General features: G+C 43.9%; 1 protein-coding gene across 1 annotated transcript in view; it reads left to right on the top strand.

Annotated features, from left to right (window-relative positions):
- Window positions 1-572: 572 nt before the first annotated feature.
- GXYLT2 (glucoside xylosyltransferase 2) overlaps window positions 573-13,133 on the top strand; it is a 96,021-nt gene continuing 83,460 nt past the window's right edge. Inside the window, exon 1 of the mRNA XM_053219055.1 lies at window positions 573-989. Coding sequence (XP_053075030.1) covers window positions 715-989 — 275 coding nt within the window. The 5' untranslated portion in view covers window positions 573-714. The remainder of the gene's footprint in view (window positions 990-13,133) is intronic.

Genomic DNA, 13,133 nt, shown 5'->3' with positions numbered 1-13,133 from the left:
CAGATTTTAAACCCAGACTTTGAAATCTTTTCTATGACTTCTTTAGACTACGTGGACCTGGAGTGATTTGGTCCAACAGATATCCACCAAGTGCCAGGCCCTGCATTGGGCAAACAGAACAGAGATGCCCCTGCCTGAATGGAAGTGTATAAATAGGTGCACGGGTGTGTGGAAAGACGGATAAAAATAAATGATGGGGAGAATGCATACAATAATGAGATGCAACCGGAGGGTAAGTGAGTGAGTGACCCACCGAATGAGGGAGGAAATGGAATGGTTAGGGAGGGAATGAATGGATGGATGGATGGACGAGTAGATGGAAGGATGGATTAAAGAATGAATGAATGAATGAATGAATGAATGAATGAATGAATGAATGAAGAGGTATTGAGGCTGCCCTACCTGAAGCCGAAGCGCCAGTCTCCCGGCTGCTGCCGGGTGGGCGGACGGGCGGCTACTCCACACAGTACGGTAGACGCGGGCCGCTCCTCCTCGAGCCCCGCTCGCGCCTCCTCCTTCCCTCCCGCCCCCTCCTCGTCCTCCTCCTCCTTCGTCGCCCGCCCGCCGGCCGGCCGCCCGGACCCCAGTCCCCGGCGGGCGGGCAGAGGAGGCGGCCGCCGCGCTCTACTGCGCTGGCCCCGCCGCAGCCGCCCGGCGCGCAGCGATGCGCAGAGGGGCCGCGCCGCCCGGGGGCCGCCGCCGCCGCGCCGCACCATGAAGCTCCGCAGCAAGGCGGCGGCGCTGCTCCTGCTCGCGCTGGCCGCGCTGCTGCTCGCGCTGCTGTCTCTGCGCGCCGGCCGCGCCGAGCCCCCCGCGCCGCCCGCGCGCCCCGCGTCCGCCCCGCAGCGCCACCCCGCGCCGGCCCCCGCGCGCCTCCCGGGCCCGGGCGCCTTCCCGGGGGCCGGTCCGCGCGCTCGGCGGCGCCGGCCCCCGCGTCCGCGCCCCCGAGCCGGCCGCCGGGGCGCCGCGAGCCTGGAGAAGTTGGCGAGGTGAGTCGTGGCAGCCCCAGAATCCCCTCTGGGACCCGTGTCTCACTCCCTCAGCCGGTGCCGAGTCCAGTGGAGGCTTTGGGCTGGAGGGACGGACTCCCAAGTTCACCCGCGGGCTGCCCACTTCTGTTTCTTGCTCCGCTGGAAAGTAAGAGCCACCTTCGTGGAGTCCTGTTGACAGCCCAGTGCTGTTGATCACGTACATTTTTGAAAGAGAAGTGTCAGGGAGGGTGGCTTATATATTACATTTCTTAACAGTCAGGGCAAGGCGTGTGTTTGCATTCTTGCAAACGTGCGCCCTTTGTTTAATCTTTCAAAAGCCATCACGATGCAAGAATGCTTTATCTAATTCTCATGTTTCACTGGAGGATTTTTTTTTATATATATACCAAAAACTTAGATATAATTCAGTTGGAAAAGTTAGATGTTTACCGAACACTAGCTGCCTCTCATTGAACCTTGAATCGCCCTGTGCTTAGAACAGAAGAGGCACTCGACCTAAGTTTATTAAAAAGTTTTCTTCTTGGAAGGAGCGTGGCGTGGCACGGGCAAAATAGAGTGACGGTTTCCCTGTTCCTCGTTGTGTTTCAGACTTAAGTACGGTCCAAGTGTCTTACAAGCAAAACATCTTAACCTTTGACATTATGTTTGATATTCTCTTTCTCTGCGTGGAGTTTAACCCGCCACAGCTTTTCATCGGAGCGTTTTATCTTTGTCCTCAGGGTTGCTGGACCGCCCCCAGGTTAGGGATTTGCGTTCATTTCCTTTGTTGTGGAGAGCTTTTTAACAATCCCCTTGCAGCGAGTCTGTTTCCTCTGCCCTTTGGAAGCTGGTGATGTTTGTAACTGCTGTTGCTGCGTCTGCGTGTGCTGGGCTCCTTAATTACTTGAAATGAGTTGAAGAATTCTTTTTGGCTGTAATGACTAAATCTGTTTTGCCGCTTTTACTGTAAGAGAAAAGACACAAAACCTCAAGAAGTAGCTGTGTCAGCTTTTGTTTCTCTTCTGCCTCATAATAAATGTACAGATGGGTAGTGACAAGTTTTAGAGGGGGAAAAAAAACCCCAATGATCTACAGAGTCGCTTTTAAGCCGTTAGAGCCATTTACGGCATTTTATGAATGTATGCATACTTTAAGGCTATATCTGTTAGGAACTGAGGTTTCTTAGAATGTATTATGTTAAGGTTCAACTGCAAGTTTACTATGATTTGTAGTGGATGGGACAACTTTTACATCAATAATAATTGACACCATTTAACATAGCTAATAACCTTTTGCCAGGTACAGTGCTCACAGGGGTATGTAAAGATAGTCATTGTTGACATATACCGTGCATATATTAACCATGTCAACCACACCGCAACCCTATGACAGTGGTTCTCAAAGTGCAGTCTGAACCAGCAGCAGCCGTGTCACCTGGAGCCTTGTTAGAAATGCAGATTCTCAGGCCCCACCCTAGCCCCATGAAATCAGAATCCCTTGGGATGAGGTCAGTAATCCGTGTTCTAACAAGCCCTCCTATTGTTTCTAACACACACCAGCATTTGAGAGCCTGCTCTACGAAGTAGGCACTAATATCATCCCCATTTTACAGTTAAGGAAGGTAATGCACACCGTTCAGCCGCCTGTTCAAGGTTCATAGATCACGTGTGATAGATAAGCATGAAGATTCAGGCAGCCTGGGCCCAGTACATTCTTACCTGCTATGCTGATGTCCTATGCTAACTAGTCTTGCCTGTGTGTCGTAAGTTTTTCTGAGATTTTTCTAAAGAAACATCATAGATTTTTACAGTGGTCTCATTCTTCAAGGTATTGGGAACATGGGGCAGCATCTTCTTGTCTCTATCTGAACAAATTGGCTCTGACTAGGAAGAGATCATGAACAGAATCCAGATGGATGTTTTAGGAAAGGACTATTTCCATGAGCAGCAGTAGCTCCTGAAGCCATTTTTCTTTTTGAACATATCTCTTATATCATCATGGAAGTCATGGCCAACACCATAGGAATATAGAACAAAATTTAAAAACTCAGGGCAGAGTGGAAAACAAAAAAGCCACCAGAAGTCTCAAGCTCAAATGCATAAAGATGAAAGTCTAGTGTCCTCTGGAGAAGTTGACATTTTCTGGGACGTAATAACTTTTTTTTTTTTTACTACCTGGACAGAAATGGCGACAGAAGATTCTGAGACACTGAGGGAGCAGAAGGAAAGATCTCTGCATGGGCTCCTTTATTGCTTTCCTAATCCTGCTTGGGTTAAATTTTTGTGGTTTAGAAGGAATTTCATTTTAGGGAGGGAAAAGAAAGCCTCGTGTTTTTAGAAATTGGGTGCTTTAATCTCGTTATGTGGCTAGAATCCAGAAGAGATGAAGGTTACGTGATCTCATTTCTCGGGCCTGGGGAGTAGTGAGAGCAAGCTTGCAGTTGGATGTGATACAGTCCACCACCTGCTGACCATCCGTGGACCCGGCTGCCTTGCCTCCCCCAGGGTACTGTTGGAAGTGAAGTTCTGCCACGTCAGCGCAGGAAACATAGTCCTCTCCTTCCACATCTTGTTTTCATTTCAGAGAAGTTTCCAGGGACTTGCCTAGTTAGCAGACAGACCCTACAATTTTATAACTAGTCATTTGTATGCAATCTGTCCTGCGGTGGCCTCTCCTCTCTATAAATATAAAGCCCGGAGGTAAGGTCTAAGCTTTTAGGTCAGGGGTGGGATCTGAAAATGGATACCACGATCTAAGTAGCAGTTCCAAGCACACAAGAGAAATGAAATCTTCCTTTTGTTTTGGTTTATTGGTGATTTATACCTGGCTGACTTCCATAGAGAATTTGAGATGACTTTCAGTAAAAAAAAAACCATATATAATAAGGCCATTGAAATCATCATAAAAAATGAAAAGTCATAAAAAAGAGGAGGAAATAAGCACTGTTTGTCAAAAACTGAGCCACCATTGTTATGAGGATTAAGTATTAAATTTAGCTTTAAGCTTCCTGGCAGCCATGTCAAAAAGAGAATCACGATGGGCTACCTTATTTTCACTGAATGATAAGAGGAAGAGTTGCTCATGAAGGATGATTTGGTTTTCATGGAAATGAATTCCAAAAAGAATTTTACTGGAGAGTAAACTTTAGACGACTGTCTCTCCAGTTTGCTTCTGAAAACCTCCTCTGTGAGCCTATGTATGCTAAAGGCAGTTGAATAGCACTGCTAATCAGTGCAATGTAGAAAAGAATTTGGCATCTCGAGGCCAGAAAATTGGGTTCTAGTCCCCAAGCCATTTCACCTTAATTTCCTCATCTGTGAACTGAGCACATCAATCCAAAAGTTTTCCAAAATCTCTTCCAGCTCTGACATTTGATGATCCCGTGATGAGATCATCCAGTTTAGCTGTGAAATCCCAACAATGGCTCTTGCTAGGCCCTGTGTGCCATCTCTTGCAAAATCAGTTTCTCATTTATTGGCCGTAGCCTAGAACCCTTACTGATTACTCAATCTCAACCCTCTCCTGAACTTTATTCTTTTTATTCTTGCACTAGCCTGGATATTGCTGTTTTCTCTCTTAAAATATGGTTTCTACACTACTCTAAACTCTGCAGAGGTCCCCTGCCATTTTATTCTGCATTCAGCAAATGTTTATTGCACGTATATTCTGGACCAGGCACTCATTGTACAGTGGTGAAAGGAGTTGGTGCCCTCCCAGAATTTGGGAGGGATGGGGGCGGGGAGACAATAGAGAAACACGTTACACTTGGCAGCCGCCCCGGCTGCCCCAGTGAGAGGAAGCATGTTTACTCGCTCGTCAAGAGACACCATTTCCTGCGGTTCCCTTTGGTGTCTGAGATAAGTCTTCTCAGAGGGTTCAAGCCTGAATAAAGGTCTCACTTAAGCAGCATGGTGTTACAGAGCAAAATGCCAACACTGCGGTGATCCTATAATTGTCTGGTAGCGCCACGACACGTTGAAGGTACTGTCTGTGATATTCTGTACTGCTGAGTCTTGATTCTGTTCACATTCATTTTTGTGGATTGGTCCATGATTCCGCCTTGTATCGATCAGCAAGCCATTCTGGTTCAATCTCAAAATATATGCCCCCTCTTGGGGCACCTGGGTGGGCTCAGTCGGTTAAGTGTCCAACTCTTGATTTGGGCTCAGGTCATGATCTCATGATTCGTGAGATGGAACCCCATGTTGGGCTCTGTGCTGAAAGTGCAGAGCCCGCTTGGGATTCTCTCCCCCTCCTCCTCCCCCACTTGTGCACACGCATTCTTTCTCTCAAACTAAATAAACCCCCCCCCCAAAAAAAATTTAAAAAAAAAATACCCCCACTCTCACCTTTTCTACTGCTGCCATGCTTACCACTGGCTTCTAACCACCATCTTTTACACGTGGACCTCCACAGCAGCACAGGATCGGGTTGGCATCCCTCCACTCTAGCACCCTCTACAGTGTGTTTTCTGTATAGCTGCTGGGATAATGTTAAAGATGGCAGACCACATCAGGTCTTTGCTGGTGAAAGCCCTTCGGTGACAGACTTCTTGTCACCATGAGAAAATTCAGTTTCTTAGTCCGGCCTTCAAGCCCTTATCTGATTTCAGGCCCATTTAGGTCTCTGACATCATTTTCTACCACTCTGCTTCAGCCACACTAGCCTTCAGATACCCTCAGCTCATTCCTGCCTCAGCACTTTTTACTTGTTCTCTGTGCTGGAATATTCTTTGCTCACATCCTTGGGTTGCTAGCTCCCTTCTTTCAAACTATGCTTTCGTGTTTTCTTCTCAGACGGGTCTTCCCAGCTGCTCTAGAAAAAAGGACCCTTCCCACCATTCTCTACACCCTTACCCTGGTTCGTGTTGTTGTTGTTTTATAGCTTGCGTTATTATGTGAACATTCTATTTTATTTGCTCCTTCCCTACAATGTACACTTCATGTCTTATTAATCACTGCACCTTGCCACCTAGAACAGAGTGATCTCCTAGCAGGTACTCAATACATATTTGTCAAGTGACCTAATGAATGAATTCAGCACCCACCTTGTGCCAGCACTATGCTAAGATTTTACTTATATGAGTAAATTACATATTTAATAATGTTCAAAATAATCTCATAGTGAAGAACAATGAGAAGCATAGTGAGGATCTTTAATTATAAAGATCTTTAATTATAAAATCTTTAAAAGAGAGGGGTTCTTTTTTCTTAAAAAAATTTTTTTTAAGTTTATTTATTTCTTTTTAATGTTTTTACTTATTTTTGAGACAGAGAGAGACAGAGCATGAGCAGGGGAGGGGCAGAGAGGGAGAGAGAAATCCCAAGCAGGCTCCATGCTGTCAGTGCAGAGCCCTATGCAGGGCTCAAACCCATGAACCCTGAGATCATGACCTGAGCAGAAATCAAGAGTTGGACATTTAACCAACTGAGCCACATGGGCTCTCCAATAGATGTTAATTGTTAGAGCAGTTTGGGATTTTTAGAAAAACTGAGAAAGTAGTACAGGGTTTCCCAATACCCTGCACCCAGTTTCCTCCATCATTAAAACCTTACAGTAGTATATTATAATTAATGAATTAATAGTATACATTATTACTAGTGTTTCATTTTTTTTACATTTCCTTAGTTTTTATAGAATGTCCCTTTTCTGTTCCAGGATCCCAGCCAGGATAGCACATGACATGTAGTTGTCATATGTCCTTAGGCTCCTCTTTATTGTGGCAGTTTCTCAGACTTTCCTTGTTTTTGGTGACCTTGAGAGTTTTGACGAGGTCAGATATTTTGTAGGATGCCCCACTATTGGAATGTGTCTAATGCTTTACTCATTATAGTACTAAGTTATGGGTTATTGGGAGGATAGCCGAGAGGTAAAGTACCATTTCCATCACATCATATCAAGTGTATACGCTATCGACATGATTTATGACTGCTATTATCGGCCTTCATCACCTGGGACAGGTGGTGTTCGTTTGTTCAGGTTTTTCTACTGGCAGCTTGCCCTTCCCCCCACTCCCTTTCCATACTGTGAAATTTAGAAGGAAGTTTATGCACAGCCCACACACCTGAAGAGTGGGAAGCGATGCTCTCTCTCCCTCCTTGAAGGTAGAGTATCTATATAAATTATTTGAAATTGTCCTGCAGGGGAGATTTGATTCCTCTCCTCCATTTATTAATGTATTTAGTCATTATATCACTTTGAGCCTGTGGATATTTATTTTATACTTTGAGTTACAAGCCAGTAGGACTATTTTGTTGCTGGAATTGTTTCTTTATTGGCCATCAGGAGCTCTTACACTTGGCCTCTGTTCTTCTTTGACATAATCCCATCGGTGTGTTTTTGGTTTTTGTTTTCATTTCTAGTTTTTTGAGCATTTCCTTACTCTCTGGCCCTACAGGATGCCCCAGGCTCGTCTTGTATATTTTTCTGCTTCATTTTTTGAATCAGCCATTTCTTCAAAGGGCCCTGATTCCTCTTATTGGAGCCTGGTATTCGAAACCAAGATCTGGGTATGAGGCATGCTAGTTGCTACTGGGATACCATTTCTTTTAGACCCTCACAGCTGACAGAGTAAAACATGTTTGTGTTAATACTAGCCTACTTATTTACACATATACATATTTCCATATGTAACCGTCTCTGTGTTAAGCTAAACATTACTACCTGGACCATTATAGCTTCCTTCCCTTACCTGTTAGGGAGAGAGAATTTTTGTGGTTCCCCAAGCCCCAGTTTTTTCGCATCTCACTGACTTTGATTGGCTTAAATGCCTGTGGTATGGAGGAGGGACTGGAAAGGAGTGGAGGGGTAGGATAGGATTGACTACTTGACTGAAACCGAGCAAAACCCAACGCCTGAGTTAGAGATGAGGGCATGACCACCCAAACCACCTGGGGAAGGTGATATGGTAGATCTTATGATTGGCTCCAACCTATATTCCTCCCACCCCTTGCAGTTTGTGGGTGGACCATACATACCTCCAGGAGATGGTCTACGCCAGGCCCCACCACTTTCATGGTATGAACTGCATGTATCTAGGACTGAAACATTCAATAAATTCATTTCTTGGCAATGGTTATTGGTCCACAGGTGTTACCTGACCCAAGTTGACCGAATCGACGGACATATTTTATATTATTAGATGAAAGAGACTCCATGTGCTAGATGTGGACAAGGAAATGAATAGTCCTAGTTCCTACCATGATTCTTGTAGAAGCACCTTTAGGATGAAGCCATCACTGTGAGCAGTAGAATAGAAAGGAGAATATGGATCCTTGAGGACATCGCTGAGTCAGCGAATCCTGACTCCTGCCCTGTCTTGGGCCCTCTAGTTACCTACTTTGGAGTTGAGGTTTCTGGCATTTTTATCCAAAATCATCTTGCCCAAACCAGATGGTTCTTTAGATCAAAATCCGCTGCTGTTGATGGAGAGAAAGGGGAATGGTTGCAGGGAGCACATAGGATATGAATGTCCACCACACCATAGAGCAACCATTTTGTGCCTTCAACCTTGTCCCAGTTGGCAGGTGATTCAGAGATAGGTTCTTGGGCCAAATTAGACCCTTTCTTAGGGATTTAAAAAATTGGAGCAGAGACAGTATAATGGCAAACTGTTTCTAGTGGCTAAGAGTAAGGTATGAAATTCAGGATTGACAGCCATGTTTCTGCCATGTGGAGAAAGCTGGTGTGCACTGAGAGTACATGAACCCGAAGTGAGAAACTACACAGAGCAATGGGGGTGGGGGGTGGGGCCTAATGTTGTTCCCAAGGCCAGCTCCTGCCCCTTGCTGGCCATGTTGTTTCATCCCTTTCCTAGAATCCATGAATTGAGTTTCTGTCACTTACCACCAAGGAGTTCTGACTAATTTCGATACGTAGCTACTGCTTTTAACACCTTCACTAAGTTCAGTAAATAGTAGCTATAGTGACTCTTATCCCCATACACATTCACAGATGAGATTCTTTGGAAGAAAATTTGACAACAGATTTTGTTTTTCCCTTTGGAGATACCTCCCTTCACAATATCTCACTGCAAGAAAATAAAAGAATTATATATGTTATATATTTTACTACCATTTAAAATATTTCTTAGAAAAGAGAAAATAAGAGATTTCTGTTGAAGAGGAAATTCCTTTTGTGTTCCTTTCCAAATCTTCCCCAGCACTTGATTTATTCCAGATCATGAAATTCTAAAAATTGCCCCTGGAAAGAGGAATTTCTTGACTTGATGCCTTTATTGGGACTCCTTGATTTTGCGCCAGCAAAGAGTGACTTTGATATATATGAAGGTGATGTTTTGATGTTTGCCTATGCCCCCCCCAACCTCTTTTGGCAACAGACAGACTGAAATGGTCTAGTAGAAATTCATCACGGTACAATTTAGAATCCAAGCTTTACATTAAGTAAGAGACAATGGAGAACACGACCCCTTTTCACAGGGAAGGAAACTGAAGTCCAAAGAGGTAAAATGATAATAATAATGTACATAAAGTACCTAGCACAGGGCTAGCTCATGGTGGCCGCTCAACAAATGACTCATTGTTCCAAGTACTGTTATTATCCACTGTTGTTTATTAGGCAGGAACTGAATCTTAACTAGACCCAGCTCACTGGCAGTCTAACTTTGAATTATTCCTCCTTGGCAAATCATGGCTTTCTCCTAAGTTCAATGATGAAATGAACTATCGCAGGTAGAGTGCTGGCACAGTATGTAGCACGCAAGAAACTCTCAGCAAACGGGAGCTAGGGCTCAGATGCAGATTAGGGCAGGCTTTTCTTGGATTATGAATTGAGGAAATCAAGACTCAGCTTTCATATGTGATAAATAATACAGGGGCACCTGGGTGGCTCAATTGGTTAAGCATCTGCCTTCGGCTCAGGTCACGATCTTGTGGTTCGTGAGTTCGAGTCCTGGATCCTCTGTTCCCCTGTCTCTGCCTCTCCTCTGCTCATGTTCATTCTCTCTCTCTCTCTCTCTCTCTCTCTCTCTCTCTCTCTCTCTCTCTCTCATAAATAAACATAAAAAAAAATAATACACCAACCCCAGTCTTCTGATCCTCAGTAGAAGCTGAAGGAGTAGATTAGGGAGGATCATTTTGACTGCCTCTCGGGCAGTTGGACTGTTGATCTGGAGAGTGTCAAGCCTGGAATAGTGGCTCTCTGTAGCTTTGATGTCTCCTCAAGGGCAGGGAGCTATTGTTTGCCAGCTCAGAAAAGTGGAGGGTGAGTGAAGCGTTCACGTTCATGTGCATGGAAATTAGGAGGTTGTTCTCAGAGCACCCAAATGCAGAATTTTGTCCACTGTCGCTGCTATTCAAGGGGCCTGCCTCTCCAATTGAGCTTGAAAAGGCTCTGCATTTTCCTCCCTCCAGTTTTGTGAGACTCACAAGGACCTCAGCTGTCTGGCTGCCAGCCTTAAAGTAACAAGCTCTGATGTTCGAGTATCAGATTTTACCCCTCAGGGAGAATGGGTTGTTAGGAATTCCTGCCTTATTATATATATATTTTTTTCCTTTTTAGAGAGAGAGGGAATCTCAAGCAGGCTCCATGCTTAGCTTGGAGCTCGATGCAGGGCTCAGTCCCACGACCCTTGGGATCATGACCTGAGTGGAAATCAAGAGTCTGACTGAGCTACCCAGGGGCCCCCAAATTGCTGGTTTAGAAGAAACACAAGAGAAGTTGGAAATGCATTGGAAATTGGCATTTTAGAAGAAACATTTAAAGTTTAAAAAGTGTACAAAACCTTCAAATCTGATCTGCAATAAGATAGAGTACTGATACTTGAAGTAATATGCTTTTTACTGCTCTGCCTAGCCTGTTTTTATCATGGATTTGAAATAGAGAAAAATAAAGGCTTCTTATACATTTCAAGTTATTTAATAATAACGATGATGGTAATAACTAATATTTAATGAAGACTTAAAATATGCCATGCTGCTGTATGAAGCACTTCCACGCATTATTTCATTTCACCTTCCTAAAAGCCTATGAGGTACTATTACTGGATAGGTCAGAACACTTTCTGTTGCAAGAGTTAGAGTCTCAGCTCATCAGCTTATACCACTTAGTCATAAAAGGGGGTTTACTGGATCGGTGCATGGGCGCCTTGGGTGGCTCAGTCGCTTGAGCATCTGACTCTTGATTTCTGATCAGGTCATGGTCCCAGGATCGTGGGTTTGAGCCCCAAGTCAAGCTCTGCACGGAGCTTGGAGCCTGCTTGAGATTCATTCATTCTCTCTCTCCCCCTCCCTCCCTCCGGCCAACCCTTCCCCACTCACATTCTTTCTCTCTCTGTCAAAAAAAATAAATAAACTCTCTTAAACTTAAAAAAAAACCAAACCAACAGCTGTAAAGTGCAAAGTTTACAGGTGTATCCCGGATTTCTAGCCATCTTGCCTCTGTCTTCAATCTCTGCTGCCTTCTGTGTGGGCCACACCCTCGCGTGGGTTTCTCCATTGGAGAATTCCAGCAGGTCTGGGCTTACCTTTTCCTCCTTCAGTCACTGCCAAGGGAAAAACTTCGTCCAACGAGAGTCCCAGAGTTGCCTCTATTGACTTGATATGGATCCCATGCATATCTGATTGTTGATGTCATTGCCTAGGGAGTGGATGAATCAGCCCCTCCAAACCTCATGGACTGAGAGCAGAAAAGGAATGGTTTCCCCAAAAGACAATTAAGGTGCTCTTATCAGAAAGAAACTCTTGGAAATGGATGCTAGTAAGAAACACCAAAACCAGAAGCAGATGTCCACTATAATCAGTATGCCCATTTTACAGATGTGGAAATTGAGGGTTAGAGGTGGTTAAAGCATTTGCCTGAGATGGAGCAGCCAAGAATTTGAAGCCAGGCCCGTGTGCTTTTGAAGTCACACTGCTTATCACCATGCTGTCCTCGGGAACAGATCTTGCAATTTGAGCTACTCGATTGCTTTCTAGAATCCCTTTGAAGAAGATCCTTTGATAAAGTCTCTCTTTATTTTCAAAGATTTTTCGTATTTGTAAGGGAAAAATAGGCTATAAAATTTATCCCTTAAAAATGTTTTAATGTATTTACATAGTTCTATATACACATTCACATATATTGAATGTAACTCTGGAAGGTTATTCCATTGTATGTTAACAGTGGTTATGGAATTGGAATTATGGTGCCCCCCCCCACTTTGGCTTGTCTGTATTTAAAATTTTTTCTGTGATGAATGTTTGCATTCCTTTTATAACTTACCAAATAAGTTAAAATATATAAATTATAAAAATTAAAAATCCCTTATTGGCCTGAGGCCTAGGAGGATGGAAATTAAATGGAGAGACCATTTCTCCTCCCCTTAAGTTGGTGTTTCATGTTCTTTTTTCGGAAATGGGCTAGAAGTGTCCATTTGCACAATATGTAATCCTCATTCTTTTCCCTCGTATGTCACCAACCATTTATTTATCTCAAACTAGCTCTGCTAGTTCATATTTTGCCATCTCAATAACAGCTTAATTTGAAAAGAAGAGGGAAGTGGAGAAATAGAATCTCCTGTGTGTCAGAAACAATCATAAGGGGAACAAATGAAATGAGAATTAGTCCAGGCAGTATCACAGATTTAGAGGGAGAGGAATATGTATAAATAATTTGTGCATGATGTCAGGTAATGGCAGATGCATGGGTTACGAAGGCAAAGTTGGTAAAGGTGTGCATTGAGCATCCTGCCTGGGGGGGGGGCTGTGTATGGATGGGGTCTAAAATCCTATCCAAGCTCAGATCACTGAGTGTCGAGCCCTGAGTACAGATAAAGGGTTTATTTGCCCGGAGCAGGCTCCTTTTCTAGATCACTGGTGTATAGCTCCAAATAGAGCGTAATGATGAAATAATTTTTTGAGAGAATCTCAAAAAATAAAATAAAATAAAAAGCTCCAGCTTTTCAAAGTCCAGCTTCCTGAGTCTGAATCCTTGCACTGCTACTTACTCACCATAAAGGAGGTATATGTGTCCAAGAGTTTCTAAAAGCAGACACGCACACATATAGACATATAGATAAGATTGACAACTTCAGGCTTTGAACATCTCCTATGTATTGGAGCTAGACTTTGTTTAGGAGCACAGCCATATTTTAGATATTGTGATCCAAACTAAAAATATGCTATTCATAATTGAGCATACTTATCAAATAATTGTATTATGCAC

Source organism: Acinonyx jubatus, chromosome A2, assembly GCF_027475565.1.
Source record: "Acinonyx jubatus isolate Ajub_Pintada_27869175 chromosome A2, VMU_Ajub_asm_v1.0, whole genome shotgun sequence".
Taxonomy (NCBI): domain Eukaryota; kingdom Metazoa; phylum Chordata; class Mammalia; order Carnivora; family Felidae; genus Acinonyx; species Acinonyx jubatus.
Note: the sequence above shows the minus strand (reverse complement) of the source record. Positions and strands in the feature narration are given on the sequence as shown.